The sequence below is a fragment of the Panthera tigris genome, chromosome C1 (genome assembly GCF_018350195.1).
Source record: "Panthera tigris isolate Pti1 chromosome C1, P.tigris_Pti1_mat1.1, whole genome shotgun sequence".
Lineage (NCBI taxonomy): Eukaryota > Metazoa > Chordata > Mammalia > Carnivora > Felidae > Panthera > Panthera tigris.
In genome coordinates this window covers 204,465,686-204,489,044 of record NC_056667.1, presented here as the reverse complement: position 1 = coordinate 204,489,044, position 23,359 = coordinate 204,465,686, and the positions used below count along the sequence as shown (strand labels likewise).

General features: G+C 44.4%; 2 protein-coding genes across 2 annotated transcripts in view; one reads left to right on the top strand and one right to left on the bottom strand.

Annotated features, from left to right (window-relative positions):
- Positions 1-21,809, top strand: part of FARSB (phenylalanyl-tRNA synthetase subunit beta) — a 74,322-nt gene extending 52,513 nt beyond the window's left edge. The window contains exon 18 of the mRNA XM_007099306.3: positions 20,820-21,809. Within this exon, the coding sequence (XP_007099368.2) occupies positions 20,820-20,971 (152 nt within the window). The 3' untranslated portion in view covers positions 20,972-21,809. The remainder of the gene's footprint in view (positions 1-20,819) is intronic.
- LOC102949312 lies at positions 14,421-19,756 on the bottom strand. The gene is given in 3 exon segments (XM_015539274.2): positions 14,421-14,721; positions 14,723-14,977; positions 19,647-19,756. Coding segments are annotated over 3 exon segments (666 nt in total).
- Positions 21,810-23,359: the final 1,550 nt, after the last annotated feature.

Below are 23,359 nucleotides of genomic sequence, written 5' to 3'. Positions count from 1 at the left end.
TTGTGTTTAGGACAGTTATGTGGTTAGTGGGCAAATCAGTGGCAAAAATTATTTCTTGTAGGAGGGGGCAGGCTTTGCGTGCGTTTGGCTGCATTGACTTTAGTGTGTATTTTTCCCCCTTTTATTTGTTACCTGGTTCAGTTTGGTTTTATTCACAATTCTTCAGGAGACCTCAGTTTAAACTTGAGACAAGATCCCTGAGAGACAGGTTTTACAACATGTAGTTTTGAACAATTCTAGTTTTCATGCTGCTCAGAATTCATTTTGCGAGATGAAAAATCACTGTAAGTAATATGTGCATTTAATCCCGCGCCATATGTAGCTACAGAGGTTATTTAGATCCCTTCTGTCACAGTGACACCTAATGATCATTGACTTGACCTGTAGGTCGAGACCTTTTCCTCTTTCAGGACACCTGTGAAGGATTTCAGATGCTGAAATACACGGGTGAAGCTGTGAGGCTCCCTTGATCTTCACACTGGCTTTCAGTGTAACACGAGCTTGGAAATACGTGGGAAGCGTATCTGTTGGACCACCTTTGAAGGAGCGGTGCACGTTTATGGTTTGATTTACACGAGTGTCCTGGACCAGAATAGAAGGGGATCCGTGTGATGTGTCCACATTTAGTTACCACCAACAAAGGCATCACTCTGTTAAGGCATCAAGTTTTCTCTTTTGGAAAAGGGTTTAGAAGTTTTTAAGCTTCCTGACCATAGCACTCTGTGTCAAAACAGCCCTTGTTCCTTTGCTCGTCTGCTTTTTCGTGTTTGAGGAAAGCCTTCAAATACAATTTTTGTTACCTCTTTGGAAGGGATTAAAAGACTCAAACCAATATGGCGGCAGCCGTGATCCCCACGCGGAGAGCCGCAGCGTACCGTGGGCCACGGTGTTTATGAAGCTTTCACAGTTATCGGGGGGTTCACTTGGCCCTGTGGTTTTGAGTGAGTGTTTCTGCCTCCCTCTGTCATATGTACCAGGCCAGTTCTCTCCACTCACGTTCCTTTCACTTTGCGTGCGTGCGTGCGTGTGTTGGTTGGTTCTTACCCGACGTTTCAGTACTCAGCAAATTGGAGTGCTCCCGCTACATCTCCCTTGAATGACTCAGTTCCATTTCCCACCTGACAGATGTCCTAACAGTGTTTCTGTTTCCCCTACGAAACCTTTTTTAGACTTTTTCTCTCTAATTGCCCCTCTCTGAAAATGGACACCACAGATACACCACACACTGTGTACTCTCTGTATAGCTATGCTTCGTGCATAAAAAGAAGTGTAAACCTCTTTAAAACCCAGGGTTAAAGATAACTAAAAAGTTAAATTAAAAAATCTGTATCTACTGAATAACTTTTAATGTTTATCTACTTGTATAAATTGTGTGTCAAATTATATGTGCCAATCACATTTTGTCATTTAAAGCATTTTTTTTTTTTTCAGCAAAAGTAAAACAACTGCGACTAATTTCTTAACTGTTAGTGAATTTAGCTTTTCCTTGAGAGAAAATAACTGGCTGGTTATTGTTTTTTCTTTTTGGCACATGATGTAATTAGTGATGTGTGGAATGACTTTCTGAATCGGACACTTTTTATTTAATCGTCAAAGCCTGAGCCGCACGGAAGCTCCTGGCGACGGATGTGAACAATCATGTCCTCCAGGCAGCTGATGGCAGCCCGTGCGCGTGCAGGCCGCCCGTCCGCACGGCTCCACGAGCGACAGGGAGTCTGGCAGGCAGAGTCCCGGCCGTCTGTGGCCGTGGTTTTGTAGCACCGTCTGACTTTGCTCACGGCTGCTTTGTCTTCCATGTCCATGCTGCCCCCGTGACGCCCAGGACAACCCAGTGGGAGGGACAGAATACTGAGGCGTAAGATGGTCAGTTTGGGTTCAGCATTGCAGGGCCACAGACCATTGTAGTTTTGTTTTTTTTTTCATGTTTGTTTTATTTTTGATAGAGTGTGAGCAGAGGAGGGGCAGAGAGAGGGGGACAGGATCTGAAGTGGGCTCTGTGCTGACAGCAGTGAGCCTGATGGGCTCGAACCCACGAACTGGGAGATCACCACCTGTGCCGAGGTCGGACACTCAACCCGCCGAGCCACCCAGGCGCCCCTGTAATTTACAGGATTTTTTTCATCTCTCTCTTTCTGCCCCCAAGAGCTCGTTTTCACCCCTGTTGAGCATGCAGGCTGTAACTGAATGCATTCTTTGGAGTTCACTTCAGCCATTTGTCTTCATTTGCCACCTTATACTCCTTTTTTTCCTGCTTCCTAACTGGATCCTGGCCTCCGCTGTTCTGTAGAAAACGCCGTGGCCCAAATACAAAGAGATGCGAAAGAAGTTCAGTTTTAGCTTGCGTGAAGGGCCCAGATCCTGAAAGTTTAGAGGATTTTTAGGGTGACTCAGTACATGTAAGACAGTTTTACATTTTGGTGGCACCCTGGTTTTGGCACATGGGTATGCTGCAGCATATTGGTTGAGAACAACGTCCTGTGAGTTCCTAGGGAATGATGTGTTCTGGCAAACTACATTCCAACCTCCGAGTGGCCAATCCAGAAGATCAAAAGAGTGGGTGGCTGGGTGGCTAATAAAAAGGTAAACCTATTGAATAAATCCCTAGGTAGGGCTGCTGTGCAGCCAGCCATCAGCTGTCCACATGGCCATTCAGAATAAAGGCCTCCTTCCCTGGAGCACGTAATTCTGTGTTTGATATAAAACAAACCTCTGTGTTCTTTAAACCATTGATATTTGGGATTTTCTTTTCTCAAAGATAAAATCAATTCTAACTTACAAGTTATATTTTAATTTCTACTTGCCTGAACTCCTTGGCAGAATTGAGTGCTATCCAGCTGTAAGATCATAGAATCAAGTTTCATGCTAACCTCTTGAGTCATTTTAAAATTAACTCTTAGTAAAACCATTCTCATTTTTTCTTTCTCTGTTGTTGTATCCCTTTACTTTTGGCTTTTGAATTCAATTTTGATGACCCCTTCTCCTATCAGCATAGGCTGTGGTCTCATTCCGGCCACCTTCACGGATATTCGTTTCACGGACGTACTTGTGTCTTGTTGCCTTGAAGGTGTTGTTGCTAACCGCTGGCACTTATTTTCAGTTGGCATTTTTACAGCTAGTGAAGACATTGCCCGCCCCTTCCCAGGGAATATGTTGTAGAGGAGTGGCTTTTAAAAATGTCTTCTGGGGGGCGCCTAGGTAGTTTAGTCGGTTAAGCGTCTGACTTCAGCTCAGGTCATGATCTCACAGCTCATAAGTTCGAGCCCCACGTTGGGCTCGGGCCCTGTACTGACAACTCAGAGCCTGGAGCCTGCTTGGGATTCTGTGTCTCCTTCTCTCTCTGCCCCTTCCCCCCTTGTGTGCTGTCTCCCTCTCTCTCTCAAAAATAGCATTAAAAAAATTTTTTTGAAATGTCTTCTGGGTTCCCATAAAACAACAAACCCGTTGTAGTTGTATACTTCCAAGTAAAATTTGAACAAAGGGTCCCTGTTGAAAAAATAAGTTTGAAACCCACCTTTCTAGAGAAGCAGGAAGTTCATGAATTCTGTAGTGACTATGAGTAGATATTCTCACTCTGTACAGTGTTGTTTCACATGCTGCTCTTTCTGGTGCCATGGTTAGGAGTAGCTAAGATTTTATTTCATTTTAAAGTTTATTTATTTTGAGAGATACACAGACAGCGTGAGTGGGGAAGAGGCAGAGAGAGAGGGGGCGAGAGAGAACCCCAAGCAGGCTCTGTGCTGTCAGTGTGGAGCCCAGTGAAGGGCTCAAACTCACAAAACTGTGAGATCATGACCTGAGCCGAAACCGAGAGTCAGACGCTTAACCGACTGAGCCACCCAGGCGCCCCAGGAATAGCTGAAGTTAAGGTTTTAGTAACAGAAGTCTTCCTGTCACATGGAGAGCTGCTTTGTGGGGGTAAGAGATGAGTAGCTGTGGACCCAGCTTCTCCTGAATCAGCGATTAGATGTCAGGCTTTGGGTGTCGTCCAGTTCTAGTTGCTCAGGAAGACCAGGTACCTAATGGCGTCTTACGCTTGTGGGGACCCCCACGTTAAGTCTTTTTCATCAGCACTGACCTGAAAGGCAAATCCGCCAAAACATCGATTCAGCTCGTGTTTCTTAAGGTTTCTTCGGTAAGTTGAAAAGTTAATGATAGGAGTTAATATAGATTGGCAGTGACTATTGTTTTAGTCTGATAAATCCTTCAACACAATTAGTCACTTAAAATAATGGATGAGCTCTAATATTATGTCAGGGTAAGGGAACAAAATGAAATAAGGTGTTGCATTTCCCAAAACAGTAGGAAATACTGTGATAGAGAACAAAACATGGATGCATGTATTTAGATAAATAGATGGACAGATCTTAAGGAAACCACCTGTCCGTTGGAGCAGCTTTGAAAGGCGTTAGTTAAGGGAATAATTGAGTTATTTAAAACCACTAACAGCTCTTACTTCTTTTGAAGTAGATGTGTTTAAGCATATAAGTTTATTGAATTTACCTGTCTTCAAAATGTTGATTTCCTTTTGATGTATTCATATTTAGTATTTCCTTTTGTTTCAAAGTATAGAACTGGGGTGGTAATTTTTGTTGTTGTTTGTTTTGTTTCTGAGAATTTGATGAAAGCTCCCTTCAGGACACTCCTATAACTTAAACCCCATTTTGTTTTTAAAATTTTGAAGTAGTCACAAGCTATTTTAAAAATGCAAGTACAGGGACGCCTGGGTGGCTCAGTCGGTTAAGCATCTGACTCTTGATTACCGCTCAGGTCATGATCCCACAATCAAGCCCCATATCGGCTCCCCAAGGAGGAGCCACCCCCAGGAGGAGCCTCCCCCAGGAGGAGCCTCCCCCAGGAGGAGCCTCCCCCAGAAGGAGCCTCCCCCAGGAGGAGCCTCCCCAAGGAGGAGGCTCCTGACAGCAAAGAGCCTCCTTGGGATTCTCTCTCCCTCTGTCTCTGCTCTTCCCTTGCTGCTCGCGCGTGGCCTTTCTCTCTCTCTCTCTCTCTCTCTCTCTCAAAAAAAAGAAAAAAATGCAAGTACAGTACAAAGAACCTTTCCTGAACTGTTGGAGCATAACTTACTAACCTAATGACCCAATACTCCAGAGTACTTCAGTGTGTATTTCCTTCAAACAAGGACATTGTCCTGTATAACGACAATGTAATCATCAAAATCAGGAAAATCCCATTCATCTTAATGCTAACCACCATCTAATCCTTAGACCCTATGCAAGTTTTATTATCTTTTACATCCGAGACTCATGTGTTGTCTTTAGCTGCCATGATTCTCTAGTCTCTTTTTGGAGAGTTCTAGAATAGTCTTTACTTGACGTTTATGACCGTCTCACTTTTGAAGATTACAGGCCAGTTATTCTGTAGTGCATCCCTCGATTTTGGGTTGTCTGAGGTTTCCTTACCGTTAGATTCAGATTTGGCGGAATGTAACAGAAATAATGCTGTCTTCTCAAGTGGCCCAGTTTCCATTTATTTCATGACTGATGGTGTTCACTTTAACCGTTACAGGATGTGTATGTACTAGGTTTTACTACTGTAAAGTTATTCCTTTCTCTATTAGAATAAACATTTTGTGGGAAGAACTTTGAAATTATTTAAATGTCCTGCTCCTAATGTATCTTCCTATTTCTATCAGTATGGACTATTTCTTATTCAGTATTTTAATCCATTATAATAATTGAGTTGCTTACATTGTCCCCAATTTGGCCAGTGAGGGTTCCTTCAAGCTGGCTTCTGTGTCCTTTTAACATGTTCCTATTCTTTATTAGCATTCGCTTGCTTTGGGCACAAGAAAATATTCCCAGTCTTATCTGGAACTTTCCATTGCCCCATTTCTCCATCCTGGCTCTATTTATTAGGGAATGGCGTGTAAAAGCCAAGATTTAGGGTGTGTTTATTGCTGTTGGAGGTGAAAGTTATTTGCATGTGTATGTGTGTGCACACACATACATTTTCTTTGTGTGTGTGTATGTGTGTGTGTATTTTCTAAGACCATAAGTCCATAGCAGTGCTCCCATTCCAGCCCAGACATTCAGGGTTCATTCCAGTTTTCTGTTGTTCCGTGTTTGTGTGTCTCTTCAACCTGGCTCGCATTGTTCCTGACTTATTTACTTACTGGATCAGTGCCCTTGTTTGTAACCAGACTCCGTCTTTTCCCCTGCCTCCTCAGGGCTGTCCTCTGCTCAGCTGTGGATGTCCTCTCCACCCCCTTAGGCTCTGACACTCCATGCTGACTCTTTCTTGATCTGGGGGACACACAGTCCCTAGGGTGGGGATTTCTGCCTTCTTTAGCCTCTTTAGGGATGAATTGTCCTGGAAAAGTAGGCGGAAAGACTTTTAAGTCTTAAGAAACCTTTGTCAGGAGGTTCTTATTAAAATGAAGGTGGGAGGGGAGGGAAAATGGTTGTATACAATGGAGCTTTTTCTAAAGCTGGTAATGTAGAAAACATTTCTGGGCTCATATATATGTTCTGTGTCAGACCTGGAAGCAGGTATATAGCCAAGTGGCCCTGGTTCCTTTTAGTGAGAAATCAAATTTAGATCGCAGTCTGGGTGCCGAGGTTGCTTACTGCTACCGAAGAAGTTGTTGCTTCTGGGACTTTGGTGTGCAGGGCTGGGGAAACCGTTCATTTGTTTTTGTTTTTTTCTTTTAAACAAGAAAACATTGAGTCATATGGATATTTCCAACTTAGAATTAGAGGATTTTTACTTATTATACTTGACTTTATATTTATAGCTCTTTCCTTTACATTGAAAATCTTGGTTCCTGATGAAGTTATTTGCTCGCTCTGTTTTTCAAAATGACATCAGTATGATTATTAAAACAATTTAAATGTTATCTGCGGTTTTCTTTGTACTTAGGATAGAACTTACAAAATGAAGTATATTTCAAGAATTCCAGCTTTCGTTTCTGTTCCGATCACACTGTTCCCTCACTGCCTGTATAGGTTATGGTTTTTATTACTTTCAGTTATCTTTCTGTAGTTTTTTTTAAATGTGTGTCTGTGTTCTCCATGTTCTCAGCTAGGGAGTTGATACTTTCTTTACATACTGTTCTGTACTTTTTTTTTTTTTTAAACTTAATCTACATTGGAGATCACCCTGCAGCCATATATGGAGATCTCTCTCTCTCTCACTCTCTTTATGACGTTTGCAGAGTGCTGTACTGGAGTGCCACAGTTTACTCAACTAATTCCCTATCAGTGGACATAGCTAGGCTGTTTCCAGTCTTTTGCTTCTGCAGATAATGCCATGAAGAATATCTCTGCATATGTTATTTGGTGTTTTTGCTAGTGTTTCTTTGCGAAAGATTCCTAGAAGTTTGGGATTACTGGGACAAAGGATAAATTCATACTTTTATTAGATAGTGGCAAACACCCCTCTGGAGGACTTGTGTCCTAACATCATACAAACCCAGCAGCAGATGAGAAGACCTTTTTTCCTGAACCTTGTTCACAGGCTTGTCAGACTTCTCCATTTGAGGGACAGTCTTTCGGGAGGAAAAGGGTGTCTACTGTAGTTGTAGCTGGTTTATTCTTGTGAGCGAGTAAACGTATTTTCACGATTCAGGACATTTTTATCTACTTTTGTGACCTTCTGTTCATAGGTCTTGCTTATTTTTTCTTTAGGTATGTTGCTCTTCCCTCTTTTTAGAAACTTACGCATTTAGGGATGCTAACCCTTTGTGATGTACAGCCAACTATTTTTTATAAGTTTTTAAATTATCTTTTTTTTTTTTGCCATGTAGATTTTTATGTAATAAAACTTCCCAGTCTTTTTCCTTACTGCTTCTGGATTTTGAGTCATAAAGTTTCTTCCATTCTGTGATGAGGGAGGAATTCTCCATGCTTCCTTTAGTGCTTAAGTGTTTCATCATTTTACATTTAAACCTCTCTGTAATTTATCCTGAGTACATTTGAGGAATAGATCCAGTCTTTTTCTTTTTCCATTTGCTTTGTAGATTTTGATACATGCTGTTTTCCAATTATTGCTCTTTTTTTAAATGGTACTATTTGATTTCCTAAATTTATGGTAAATGCTTTTTGGAATCCATGAAGGAATACAAGAGATCCAAACTTTTATCTCTGATATCTTTAAAAGATGAAATGAGTTTTGGAAGTCCATTAGTTACATTGAAGCAGGTACAGGAGAAAACATGCAGGTATGTAAATGGGTGGGACCCTTTCAAGAAAAGAAAACCTGTGTTGTTCAACTGTGTAGAACGGTTTCAAGAAATTTGCAAGCAGAGATTGGCATGATAGTGTCCTTAATCAGCCCAGCCCTGTAGTCTATTAGCAGTCTTTCCCAACATTAAAATAAATGTCGTATTTATATGTAAAGGGGGGTAGTTAGAAATTGAGGTGAGTGAGACCTTAATCAGGTAGTACTGAAAAGATTCAGATTCCAAAAGGAAACATTTATGCCATAACTAGGGAATTGATAAAAACCTTTTAGCTGATGGTGTATTTAAATGTTGGGTTTATTTTGTAACTGTTTCAAGAATACATTATGTATCAGAGCAGAGGACTCTGTGTATGATCCTGTTTACACAGGAGCTGGAGCAAATGTTGATACCCATCATCCTTTCAGAGCGCTTTGCAACTTAATAACCAGGTTTCCCATCCAAGGACTTTGTTTACAGTGATGTATTTGTGGGGTTGTGGGCCTTTTGTTTTTTGGTGGGGTTTTTTTTTTTGGAGTTTTTTACTTGTATTATCCTCTTAGATTAATAATGAAGTCATTCCACTGTATTCCAACACCTTTTTCAGTCTCTGTTTTGCTCCCTCCTTGTGTATAGTTGAGCCAGAGGTATAGTTTGATATAGTAACTCTCACTGCTTAGTAGCTAATAGCTTACCATCTATTATGGTTTAGGAAATTAAAATGTCGTTAAAAAAATCACTGACCAACATCTCCCCTCCCCCCCTTTTTTTTAACAAGCAATAAATACTCTGAGAGCCTTAAAAACTAATGCTTGCAGATTTAAAAAAATACATATTTTTAAATTTATTTTTGAGGGAGGGAGGGAGAGAGAATGAGCAGAGGAGGGGCGGAGAGAGGGAGACCCGGAAACAAAACAAGCTCTAGGCTCTGAGCTGTCAGCACAGAGCGCCGCGCGGGGCTTGAACTCATTAATGACGAGATCATGACCTGAGCTGAAGTCGGGTGCTTAACTGAGCCACCCAGGCACCCCTGATTTAAAAAAAATATTTACACCCAGGGGCACCTGAGTGGCTCCATAGGGTAAGCACCTGACTTCGGGTCAGGTCATGATCTCATGGTTAGTGGGTTCAAACCCCACATCAGGCTCTGTGCTGACAGCTCAGAGCCTGGAGCCTGCTTCGGATCCTGTGTCTCCCTCTCTGCCCCTCCCCCACTCATTCTCTGTCTCTGTCTCTCTCTCTCTCTCTCAATCCCTCAAAAATAACTAAAGGTTAATAAAAATATGTTAAGCCATAATCTGCTTTGTTAAAAAATGAAAACCATGTATTTTAATGTGGACTGTGGGGCATTGGGGAAGTGGAAAGTTAACCAGACGTTCGTTAGATGTCGGTCTTCTCCAGAGGTTCTTTCATCTGCCAGCACCTTTTCTCTCTGCTTCCCATATTATCCTTTACTTAGACTCCTTTCTGCCTTTTAGCTTAGTCTTCTCTCTACATCATTGCAGGAATCCCATAGATTGACATTCATTTAAAGTGCTCCCGGGGCACCTGGGTGGCTCAGTCGGTTAAGTGTCTGACCTCGGCTAAGGTCATGATCTCACCGTTCCCAAGTTGAAGCCCCACATCTGGCTCTGTGCTGACAGCTCAGAGCCTGGAGCCTGCTTTGGATTCTGTGTCTCCCTTCTCTCTCTGCCTGTCCCCAACTCCACACATGCTTTCTGTACTTTGTCTCTTTGTCTCTAATTTTTTCTCTCTCTCAGAAATAGATAAATATTTGGGGCCTCTGGGTGGCTCAGTCAGTTAATGGCTCAGATCGTGGTCTCAGTTTGTGAGTTTGCGCCCCATGTCAGGCCCTGTGCTGACAGCTCAGAGCCTGGATCCTGCTTCGGATTCTGTGTCTCCCTCTCTCTCTGCCCATCCCCCCACTTGTGCTCATGTTCTCTTTCTCTCTCAAAAGTAAACATTAAAAATTTGGAAAAAAAAAAAAGTGCTCCCAATGTTTTTATATAAACGATAGGACAGTTTAACTTCATTCAGTTGAGAGCTTAGGTCCTGGTGAGTTATTTTGCTTTATGTTGGCGTTGAATAGCTCTGGTCTAATCTTGACCTGTTTGAGAAATCCATGCAGATAGTCACATGGTGACTTGGGCACTTGGAACTACCCCTGAGAACCTGCAGGTTCAGGCGGGTTGGGGGTCAGGAACACACTGTTCCTGCTGACGGTTATTCTGGGCAAGACGGGCCAAATGTGAAATCGACAGCTTGCATTGAGAACCCCTGGCCCTCGCCATCCTTCTGTGTCTCTAGTGTTCTTCCTACCGACCCTCTGCCTCTAGGACCCGGGTTCTTATTTGTCTCCTTCTAATCCTTTGAAAATACTTTATTTTCAGGAAGGGATCTGACTTCCGTTCCACTGATACATATCAGTGTGAACTTAAAGAGATGCTTTGATTTTTAGTCACCTTTCTGATTGTGAAGGGAGAACAGTTTGGTCCCATTATAAAAATTTCAAAAAGAATGGGGGCTAATTCAGTGGAATAGAAAAATCTACCCGCCCCCTGAAACCATGCCATGGTGACAGCCACACTCCTATGTGAAAAGAGCATATCTAGGGAGACATGGAAGAAGAAATGTGGGGGAACAGCGGCACTGCCCAGTATAATAGCAAATACAGGCAGTTCTTTATTTACTTGCCTTATTGTAAACATAAACCATGTGACTGTAGTTATGGTATTTTTATTTCTTCTGAGTGATGTTGAAGGCCATAAAGAGTAAACCCTGGAGCAAAAATACCAGATAAGGGGGCACCTGGGTGGCTCATTCGGTTAAGCATCCAACTTTGGCTCAGGTCATGATCTCGTAGTTTGTGAGTTCCAGCCCCCGTTCGGGCTCTGTGCTGACAGCTGAGAACCTGGAGCCTGCTTCCGAGTCTGTGTCTCCCCCTCTCTCTGCCCCTCCCCTGCTCATGCTCTGTCTTTCTCTGTCTCTCGATAATAAATAAACGTTAAAAAAAAAAAAAAAAAAGACGGGCGCCTGGGTGGCTCAGTCGGTTGAGTGTCCGACTTCAGCTCAGGTCACGATCTCACGGTTCGTGAGTTCGAGCCCCGCGTCAGGCTCTGGGCTGATGGCTCAGAGCCTGGAGCCTGCTTCTGATTCTGTGTCTCCCTCTCTCTCTGCCCCTCCCCCATTCATGCTCTGTCTCTCTCTGTCTCTCGATAATAAATAAACGTTAAAAAAAAAAAAAAAGACAAAATGCCTCGCTCTAAATGCCTCCAGAACTTCTTGTTTTGGTGAGTAATACCATCAGTAGCTGGTAGGCACTCTGTCACTGCTGTCGTCTCAGCTGCTATACCGTGGCACTCCCCTTCCAGGAGGGGAAAGTTTCCGATCAGTTCTCTTAATTCCTAAGGCCTGCTAGCTTGTTTGAATTACATTCTCTGAACAGAGATTTCCTCTTGGAATTACTTTCCTAGGCGGCTTTGATGCATTTTCCCCCTCAGTAGAACTAAGAAAGGTAGGACTTGATACCACGCAAGGGAAAGCATCGTTTAATTGGTGTTGTACGAGATGGGATCAGTATGACCCCCATGAATGTAAGTTTGTGGTTTACCATTGCTAGAAACCTAGAAATCTGTTGCTTTAACACTTTGGTATATAATGAGCTAGACAAGGATTCCTGTTTTTTTTTTTTTTTTTTTTTTTTTTTTTTTTTTGACTGTGTGCTATTACTCTTGGCAAAGGGGAAGAAACGGAGAAAGCAAAAAGCAGTATATACTCTAGAAGCCCTGTATATAACAGTGAATAATTGGGAACAAGTCCAACATAAGATACTTTAAGAACAGTCTGGCAAACGAGGACATAAATGTAATGGAGATGTTAAAAATGTCTTTAGACATGTGGATATAAACTAAGTTGAAATGCAGATCCCAAGGTGGTATAGACAGCAGTGGAAACGATAGGAAAGGGTATGTTTCGTCGGACCCGGGGACGCGCGTCAGCTGCGGTGCAGTAAAAACACCGGATGTTGCTTCCAGTCCTTGTGTCGCTGGAGCCCGCGTGACCTAGGACTTCATGCCCTCGTGCGGGCTTCTTCGTCTCTAAGGGGGATGCTGGCATCTGTCCGTCTGCACCACACAGTTGTGGAGAGGCAGGTGAGTTTGGGAAAGCATTTGGGATGGATACTCTGCAGAGTAAACTCCGGGTAGATTTCAGCTCTGCCCTTGAGAAAAGTGACAGTGGGTAAAAGCAGCACAGACTGGGCTTGTGATCTCAGCTCTGCTGTTACCTAGCCGTATGGTTTCCTTATCCTCTCTGGTGGCCATTTTCTCATCTCTGAAATAAAGGCACAGGGAAGATCTTCTCCGAAGTCGTTTCCGGGGTTCAGATCATGCAGGAGTTTCAGAGCTTCAAAAGCAGGCCCTGCCACAGGTTCTGACGGATGCGCCGTTCTCCTCGCCTTTTAGGTGGGGTCACTGTGGTGCTGCTCTATCTGCTCGTGTTACTGTAGCCTTGTCTCAAGAATCTGGAATTTATTCTTAGCGTGCCTATGATGTGTGAGATTTCTGAAAAAACATAGTTGTTTTCCCTGGAATGCTCTAGGTTTTGTCAGTATTATGTTGTATTGATAATTCTGCAGAGCCTGCTTGGGTCTGTCCTGAGGTTAGATGTTGTCAGGTTTCTTTCCCCCTCTTAAGTTCTGTTTGTTTTATTTTAAACCAGAAGTTTGCAAACATGGACAGCTTGACCAAAAGGTTGAAAACATTATCCCGTGGGCCATCTGTGCTCTGGGCCACACACACACACACACACACACACACACACACAGGCGCCCCGTTTCAGTGGCCGTCGGCACCGTCCGATCCTGTGGCTTGCCTTGGGGCAAGTCCCCTAATCTCCTTGTGCTTTGCTTTCTCCCATCTGTAACTTGCCCGTCCTCGGGGGCCTGGCCAGGGCTGACTGGGGCTGCGGCCCGGCCCTTCCTACGCACGGAAGGAGAGGAGTAGAAGGCAGAGTTTAACAGTCTCAGGTTCTTTCCTTTTTTGCGCGCACTCCCTACGTGTCAGCAGAAATCTAGTTCTGAAACTACGGCCCATCCGCCATAACTGCACGCTTGAAGTTCTCTTTACTCCATGTTTGTCAAAGGTCTGAAATAAGTTAAGTAATTGTGAAATTACAGATAGTCTTATATACTTAACATTCCCATTCTTTCCCCAGTTAACCCTACGATGGTCTCCTTATGATTATTATTATTTCACTATAATTGTGGAGAAAGTGTAAAGGTGTTCATACTTGCCTTGAGAAACTGCCTCCTTAAAGGATTTTATTAGGTGAAAAACTAGAAAAGAACCATTTTATTAGTCTAGGAAAGCAGGATGGTCCTACGTTTTATTTCTGAAGTTGATATTCTAAAACTGTCTTAATGTGTTTAAGAAATGTAACAGGTTAGGGGAAATGATGGAAGCATCAGACAAATGTAGGACAATGGCATTATTTAGAATACGAGTTGTCAAAATCAGTAGTCCATGAGGACACTTTTTAACCAGGAGTTAAAAATCCTTTGGTTTTATACAAGGAAATTTGAGACTGATTTAAAATCGCAACTGGATGGGTCACTTTTTTTTTTTTTTTAAAGTTTATGTTTGAGAGTGCACATGCATGAGCTGGGGAGGGGCAGACAGAGAGAGAATCCCAAGCAGGCTCTGTGCTGTCAGCACAGAGCCAGATGCAGGGCTCAAACTCAGGAACCATGAGATCATGACCTGAGCCGGAGGCAGACACTTAACCTACTGAGCCACCCAAGCACCCCTGGATGGATCACATTTAAATTCTAACATTGTTGACCTTCTTCAGCTTTTTAAATATGAGTAGGTGGGTATGAGAGAGACATAGACTAGACTTTAAAGTAGATCTTAAAAAGTGATAGCCACGAAGTTACAAATTTGTTGATACAAAGTAAACTGGGAAATTTTGGAGTTTTGTCATAAAGTGATTATGGTGATTTATTTATTTATTTATTTTGAGAGAGGGCACAAGTGAGTGAGGGGCAGAGAGAGAGAATCCCATGAGAGGTGGGGTGGGGAAGGAGAGAGAGAGAGAAGTGGGGCTTGAACTCACAGTGTGATCATGACCTGAGCCAAAGTCAGATGCTTAATGACAGCCACCCAGGTGCCCTGTGGTGATTCATTCTAAAAGGTGGTTTTTTTTTTTTTTTTTTTTTTTGACCCAGACAAATACCACGTTTATTTCACAAACACTGGGAAAATGGGTTGGGGTGGAGTTGGGACACAGGTGCACAGCTGCGCACGGTCATCAGTGACCCGCTTCCCCCACTGAGGCTCCAGCCAGGCAGCGCCTCCAAGTTGACAAATGAGTGAGTGCAGGGAGGGCCCTTGAACACCAAGCCCCCTGCAAGGCCAGCTGTCCCAGGAAAACCACAAATAACAGTGGGACACGGCCCCACCATACAGATCATCTGGCCACCCGTCTTCACTCTGGAGGTCTGCAGGATTGCAACAGTGACCCCACAGAGGCCACTGGCGCTGCCAGATCTCCACGATGAGAATCTTTACAAAGAGGCTGGGGTTCTGTGCATCAGCCAGGGCAGCTCCACTGCCCACGATGCCCACGCAGAGTCCACAGAAGAGGTTAGACAGGCCCACCGTGAGGCCAGCCCCAAACGTGCAGCAGCCTGCATGGTAGTTTCGATGTGCAGTGGCCTGGGGGTCAGTGGCACTGAAAGGCTCAGCCAGGTTGCTAATCACAGTTGCCACGATGACGCCATAGATGGCCACAGCCTCACTGCTTTGAAAGATTTTTTATTGAAGACATTTTCCTTTTGTTGGAAGACTAGATAGTCTGGGCTCGGCTGATTCCTTTTTAAGAGTAAAGTCTACAGGATCCAGTCCTTACCTGCAGTAGGGGTTTTGCCCTGCCCAGTCTCCGTAGGCTGTTGCCGTGAGTGCAGGTTTCCTCCTCAGTCCCGTGCTGTGGGGTTAAGTAGGCACCCTCTCCGCTCACGTCCGGTGGCCTTTGCTTTAAGAGTTAATGATGTCTGCAGGTGTGTTGGGATTAGCACTGTAAAGTTGTGTAAGGGCTTTTTCTTTCTTTTGATCTTCTGAAAGGGATGAAAGATAGCCATTAAACTCAAGGGATTAGGTCCCCTCTCTTTAAAGACTTTAGGTACCATAAATATTTCACTTCAGATGTAAGGCAAAGAATTATATACATCTAGGGGGAAACGGGTGTTTTATATTACCAGTTGGAAATTATTCAGTCTCCACTTACAAATTGAATGAGCTTTGTAGAGATATTTTTCTCCCAACCTTAGTGGACTGAGATTGGGGGGAAAAAAAATGTGCAGGTTTATAGCTCAGTAATTATACTGATTTTTTTTTTTCCTTCTAAAACGTTTTTCTTTGTTTTTATAAGTTAACATGCTGTCTCTGTCGTGCCTCCTCCCTGCCCGATGGGGTCTCCCCACTCTGCTGCTACACCAAGAACTGCCTCTGACACTTCAAGAACCAACTACTGTGCACCCATGTTCGGTTTAAGTGTGTGTTCAGTTTTTTAAAAGAGGCCCTATATTTTGTTCTTTCTCTTCCTTTAAGCTAACACTGCTTAGAAAGGGAAAGTGAGGTTGACGTGCCCGTGGCAGAGTTAGACGGTTCTGGTCACTGCACTCTCAGGAAGCTGGTGGGAAACCAGGAGGGGAGCCCTGCGTAGGGGGTTGTGGTTTCAGCCCCGTTCCACTCTGCCCACGTCACACCAGGATGGAAGGCTGGGAATGTCCTTGTCCTTCGTGTTTTCCTAGGATGGACTGTCGCACCATGGGATGGTATTTAGAATTAGGACTTTGGAGAGGAAGGGGTAGGCTTGGTAGGTGCCAGCCCTAGAATCAGCCTGTTAAATGATGATTCCTATCCCCACCCCATATCACATCATCAGCCATTTAGAACAGATTTAAAATACAGTCAGCTCAGTGGCTTATGGTATCTGTATGATTCTGCATTTTGTATTTTGTCCCTGAATTTATGGAGAGCTCTATGTGGTTATTTGTATTTAAGCCGATAGTGGTGTTTTCTGTTATTTGCTGTGACACATGTGAGATACACTCAGTCCTTTTCCAGAGCCCCTTGCCCCCTTTTTATTTTGTTCTTGCCTTTTTATTAGAGAAAAATCTGGGTGATGAAGTACCAGATTGCAGGCAGTTAAATATGGGGATTTGAATCCTGAGGCATGTCTCAGTGATGTGAAGGGAAAAGTAAAATTATGAGTAGATGATTGTTAGCGATGGTCAAAATAAAGTGCCAGATGAATATAGCCACTGGCAGGGGTTTAAGGTTAAGGAATTAAGAGCCTCGTGCTTGATAATGCTGTGCCACGTTCGGATTAGAGGTCTGCTCAGTTACCGCCTTAAACCTTTACTTCCGATGCTTCATAAAATTATAGGAATGGCTCTGTGTGTGAAGCTTATCCAAACTTTGGGCCTCTAATATAACCCTAAAAGACAGGGGCAAAAAGAAACTGTGAAAGGTGTTTGGCAGCGAGCAAGAGTGGGAGCTCACCAACGCTTTGAAGGTCAATTAGCCAGAAAATGTGCTAAAGACTGGGTGCGGTGCCGCGTTACTGGCCGAGAATTACCCCCAAGGTCCTCAAAGTGGTCCTGCCGCCCGAGCCAGAGACACAATTACAGACCTGGAGGAGATGCTACAAAAGCTTTAATTAAGGGACTTACTTACACCCCACTAGGTTTTGGAAATTAAATTCTTGCTTGTGCTTAACTGATGTTTCTTTTGTCTGGGCTTCCACGTGGATTTCAGCAGAGAGCACTGTTTTCCCCTGGGTCTGCTTTCCGTTGGAAGCCGCTTCACTGTGATGGATACCGGCAAAGCCGAGAGTTTAATCCTTGCAGGGAACCGGGTGGAAAAGTGAGCCGAGGAGCTCTCTGCCAGGGAGCGTTTTGGGCACAGGTTGAAAATTGTCATGTTTATACACACCTTAGTACCCCCGGAAACCAGGACCTCTCTTTGGGCTTAGACACGTGAAGAAGGGTAATAAGCAGATGTATTTTGTAGAATTTGAATTTTAGAATTCCCATTCACAGGGCACCATGACTTTCCTTGAATTGGCAGCTTTATGTCTCTAGACCCAGCAGGCCGCTCTTTCTCCAGAAACATGTGTTTGTTTTGTGTTGAGGTTAGAGTAGCCTCTGACATCCAGGTCTGGTTGTTCACAAGCCCAGACCCGTGGTGAGGCTGCATTCAGATGTGACTTCTCCTAGAAGGACTGATTTAAGTTGCATCCAGTCCCAGGCAGTGCGTTACGGTGCATCGATCTGCCTGTGTTCCTGAGCTCAGCCATCCTGCTGTCGATGGGAGACGTTATCATCTTTGAACTCGGGCCTAATGGCTCCTTTACTCCAGTGTGTTCCCTTTGTTTCCATAGCGAAGCAATTCTCTTATTTCTTGTCTCTCTTCCTTGGAGTGATTTATTTCTGCCTGCAAAGTTTGGTTTGAGCCATAACGTTTTAAAAAGCACTAAGAAATGCTTGTGTTCCAATAATTTTAAATTTTCTTTCAGTATTTCTAGTCTACACCCATCATCAGTCAGGAGGTCCATTTTTTAGGTCCTCTCTGTACCCTTCGAAGTCCCTTTGTGTGCCTCTCAACCTGTGTGTGGGAGACCGAAACTTCCTCCTTGCTCTAACTGAACAGAAGAGTCCATAAAATCAGAAGTCCTGGGGCCCCTGGGTGGCTCAGTCGGTTAAGCGTCCGACTTTGGCTCAGGTCACGATGTCCTAGCTCATGAGTTTGAGCCCCGCGTCGGGCTCTGTGCAGCCAGCTCAGAGCCTGGAGCCTGCTTTGGATTTTCTCTCTCTCTCTCTCTCTCTCTCTCTCTCTCTCTCTCAGAAATAAGTAAACATTAAAAAAAAAAAAAAAAAAAAAAGAAGTACTTCTCATCATCTGACCTTGTCAGGAAAGAGAAATTGCAAAAAAACAATCGTGGTGTCACGGGTTAGAGGGTGCAGTTTTCAGCGAAGTGAAGTTTCCGAAGAACTCCGTTGCCGAACTTCCCTCTTCCGTGCGGTGGGTAGAGGAGGGCTCCCCCTGGTCCAGGCGTCCGAGGCCCCCTTGGTGCGGAGGCTGCTCTACAGCAGGGTCCTCTGACCCCGGCCAGGTTAGCCTGTGGTGATGACTCGGACGGACCCGTGTGCTGGCCTGAGAGCTTCTGGCATTGACATTATTTAGAGCCCTCTCCTACTTGAATAGGTCTTAAATAATGCATCATAGTGAATTTCAGTTTTCTTTGGAAAGAGGGAAATTGTATTTCGTGATAGGAACATTTTTGACCGAGGACCTGACTGGTTAACAAGCTAAAGCCAAATGTGGTCGGAAGTTCTGGAGAAAGGGGCAGATGGCATGAGCACGCTTGCTCACTGAAGAAGAATGTGACTGAATTTTGGTAAAAAGTGCTGATTCCAAAGGTTCTTTTATGAAGTAAAAATTCTGAGTTCTTATCTCTTCAGCTTTATTTTGCTAACATTGTTAGAACTAGTACATCTGGCTTAGATTCTAAAATAGTCTGGTTTTATGCTTCAGTTAAAATGAATCCAATCAAGTTGGAATTTGAAGATAGATAAAAAGGATTCTGATACACGGGGAGGATTCTTCAACGGAGCAGGGTTAGCAGGGAAGGTCTTAAGCCTCCTTTCTTTCTGGATGGCCTTTAGAAATCGGCCGCTGGTGGTTTCAGTTAGCGTAGGGCATTCAGCCGTAGTTGTGTGTGTGTGTGTGTGTGTGTGTGTGTGTGTGTGTGTGTGTGTGTGTGTGTAAAGGGGCGACGGACGGTGGAGCGAGCGGCCTCCTCAGCGGTCCTTCCAGTGTCCGGCTCTTGGTTACACTGCTTCCGTCAACGCTTAGACAAGCTCCACGCTTTGTTGTCTGAAGATTTCTTTTATTAGGGTGGGGGTGGGGTTAGTTTTGTACATGGGGCTAAAGTGTGCCATCTTTATCAGATTTAGTGAAATATCTCTCACTTCGTCCGGTTTGCTTTCTGTGTTGAGTCCCCCCTCTGTCCAAGCGTGGATTCATGTGCACAGCCAAACATAAACTCCAAATGCAGTCCAGTGAAATCTTCTAATAAGACATTGGAACGAAATTGTTTAGGGGGAGGTGAGGAACAGACCATTCTGTATCTCAGCCCACGGTGCTCTGGGAGTTAAGAGTGACAATTAAAAATGTTTTTCAGGTGGGGGCACCTGGATGGCTAAGTCAGTTAAGCGTCCGACTTTGGCTCAGGGCCTGATCTCAGTTTGTGAGGTCGAGCCCCGCATCGGGCCCTGCACTCACCATGTGGAGCCTGCTTTCCATCCTGTCTCCCTCTCTCTGCCCCTCCCTAGCTTGCGTGTTCTCGCACACTCGTTCTTTCTCAAAAATAAACAAAACCCTGTTTTCCAGGAACATAAACATACATACAGCCCAGTCCCGGGATGACTGGGAAGTGTGTGAACTGGTCCTCCACGTCTTCGTGGTGCAGCTGGTACTGACGTGTTCGTGGTCCCCCTCCGCTCCTCTTCATCATGCCGACCTTGGAGCCATTAGCAGAGACTCAGCAGTTTATCCTTTCATAAATAATGCACTCGCTCCGAAACGGCAGGCTTCAGGCTTGTGGCCCAGACCTGCTGGGTATTTATAGTTCATGCCAGTAAATGTTTCGGTTGAATCGGTCAGGAGCTGTGGGCCTGATCGCTTTTCAAGTTGGTGGCTAGAGAAGTGAGTCAGCTCCCACACCCCCACCCCCACCTTGAGGAGGGAATGGGCACTGCTGAACTCTGCGGCCCTGGCCAGCTGGCGAATCTGGAGGGGCTTGTAGGTTTGCTTGTGTTTGGCTGTTTGAGCCTCAGTACCAGTTCCTGGTTTGGTGAGCCGTGTCTCTGCACTGACACCAGATGAAGAGAGCACTTCCTGCCTATCTTGAAGTAAATCGGGGGTCAACCCAGACTTGTTTGGTGCTGGCCTTTGCTGTGGTTTTACGGGAGAGGCTCCAGAACTGCTGATAAAGTGCTTTCTCCGACAGGAATGGGGTTGCATTCTGCTAACAAGGCCTAAGCCTGCCGATGACAGCGCAAGCTTGTGCTTCTCTGTGCAAGAAGGTAGAAAAGACTGAGGGTGGAATAGTAAATGAATTTTTATCCAGCAGGGATGGCTATGGAAAAACCTGTTTCAAAACAGGTTCTTCCCATGTAAGGTCATCAGTTTTACGGTTCACTTTTCCCCTTTGTCCTTCCTCCCTACCAGGTTCCCCTAGGACTTCTCCAGCTGTGCTCGTCAGCCTCCTTTTCTTGATCCTTCCGGCCTGGAGCTCTGGGATTAAAAAAAAAAAAAAAAGGGAAGGAAGGAAGAAAAGAAAGAAAAAGACAAACCATACAGGACCCTGACTTTGATATTTACTGCTTAACCTTTTCCTTGTAAGAGTTGCTAGCTGTAATACCAAAAGTAATTTCAAGATTAGAAAGTGTGAGGAAGCACTTTCATTTACTAGCCAGTGACTTAAAGAAGTTCTTTTTCAAGCAGACTAGTGAGCCTGCGGTGTTAAATGTCTGTTGACTCTCTGGCCGGGAGAAACATTGATTTCTCTCTTTCAGGCGCTGCTTTCTTCCCCGGGAGATGCGCCGAGATCTTGGCCAGGGGTCAGAGCATCGGGAAGCTCGGGGTCCTTCATCCTGATGTCATCACTAAATTTGAGCTGACCATGCCCTGCTCCTCCCTGGAAATCAACATCGAGCCCTTTTTGTGAAGATGGGTCTCTGCCGTGTGACTCTCTCCCGGAGCGTTCTGCTCCTTCCCTGGTGTCCTTGAGTCGTCTCCGCCCTCCCACCCCCCCCTACCCCCCCGGGACCATTCGCTTGTGCTTTAATGTTTAATAAAGTAGAAAGTCGTGTCTGGCTCCGTGTGTAGAGGCCGCCCGCTCCCTGCCTTAGGCCAGCTTGTGCGAACACGCTGTCTGTGAAGCCGCGTTACGAGGAGAAGCCCAGAGGACCGCAGGCCGGAGCCTTGCTGATGAAACCAGCGCTGATGCGGGAGAATGGAAGAATTTGTTCCTTCTCCATCTGACGTGCAGCCAGCAGTGGGAGACAGCAGGAGCTTTGGGAAACGACTAGGGAGCAGCGGCCGTCTGGCAGTTACAGCCTCGAAGTCCTTTGAAAGTGAAAGAAGACTCGAGTATTTGAAGGGCTTGAAGGTGCGTGCGTGTTTCCACTCTGATATCCTGAGACAGAGTTCACGCAACACACATCTGTTCTGCTAGACGAGTTAAAACAAATGTGTTGATAGCAGTGCGGTATGAACATTCGGAAACCATGAAAGAGTATTTTTGCCCCAGGCTATACATTCTGCTGTAATCAATACTATAAAATCATGGCTTAGTTGAGCAACTAGGTTCTGTCTTATTTTGCAGGGAAGTATTAGGTCTCTCCTCTGACACTAAGTGTGTCGGTCTGCCTTGTCTTGCCTCCTAATTTACTTTTATTTCTTTGATCTAGACTCCTCCAATAGGTACTGAAAAAAGGTCGAATGTTTGAGATAAGTTCTCAATTCCTGTTAAGATGATGAAACAATAAAATGTAAAACTTTAAGTCCAGTAGAAATAACTAACAAAGTTAGAAAGAATTAGGTTCTTAGAGCTTGTGCTGAGCCTACTACAGAGAAACCCAACCCTCTTACTGCTCTGAATCAGGGCAGCGGTGTCCAGCCTAGTAAGATTTGTGAACATACAGACTTTCACCACTCCTTCCCTGTTCTGTTTGCGGCATTTAAATGAAGAGAAAGCTCACAAAAAAGAATGTACGTCAAAAGGTTTTGTGTCCAGCATACATACCTAAAGATTTCTTACAAGTTAAGACAACCCAGTTTTTTTTTTTAAATGGACAAAAGATTTGAACAGATATTTCCTGCAGATAAATGAAGTAAGCATCGGGAAAAATTCTCATTAGTCATCGGGGAGATGCAAATAAAAACCACAGTACGAATTGAAATGGCTGAAATTTGAAAGACTGGCTCATACCGAGCATTGGTGAGACCCGTGCCGTGGGACCTCCGTGTCCTGCTGGTGGAAACAGAGGGAACAGTGTTATTTATAGTAGCTTCAGCCCAAATGTTCATCAGCAGCTGAATAGCTAAATTATAGTACATCCGTATCATGGAGTAGTTCTCGGCAATAAAAGGGGATGAGCTACTGAAGAAGAACATGAATGAATCCCTAAGCATGCTCAGGGAAAAAAAAAAAACAGACCCAAGACTACATGTGATTGCACATAAATGAAATTCTATAAGAGTCAGTGGTCCAGTGGCTGGCTAGAGCTTGCATAGGGGAAAGGACTGCAAAGGGTAGAGGGCTAAGCTGTTGGGGACGATGGGACGGATCTGTCCTAACTGGCATGGTAGTTAGGATGTAGCTTATTACCTCAGCAAAGATGGGAGAAACATGTTAGCGTAGTTAATACTCTTGCACCCCACATCTATGCCTGGGGTAAAAGCATGAACTGTAGAATTGGTGTGTCTGTTTAAAGTGGTTTACTGGTCCACTCTTCAGGAGATACTGTCCCCCAGTTTCAGGTTGTCTGTAGTTAAAGTCCAGATTCGTGGGCCATGCGATAGCCATGGTTGAAGTGAGTGGATATCCTGAGATACCCTGTTAGCAGGCAGCCACCTGGATGTTTTCTGGTCAGAAACTACTTGTAATGAAAAACCCACTGACATCTGATTTCTGATTGTATATCCCAGCATGAAAGGGGAAAGATCAACTCCATCCATCACGGGGATGTTTCTGCCCTCTGAAGCAGGGAAACTGTAGGAAGAAAACCGATACCGGCTACGTTAGGAGAAATGAACCACCAGTTTAGGAACTGAGGCTCCACGGCCAGATCATCTTACACTTGTCCCAGCTGAGGCATTTGAACTGGGGCCGGGCCAGTCGTGGGTACTACCAAAACCTATGTTGGAGAAAACACACCTTCTTAGTGAAAACTGGGAGCCCTAGTATGAAAAGGGAAATTAGATATAACTGATTTCTTATTCTAGCTTACAGAAGACTGCTAGAGCCCGACACTCATGTATTCCTCTCGAGTTTTATATTTTCACCCGTGATCTTGTTGCAACGTGTACGTTTTTATGATAATCATAGGAG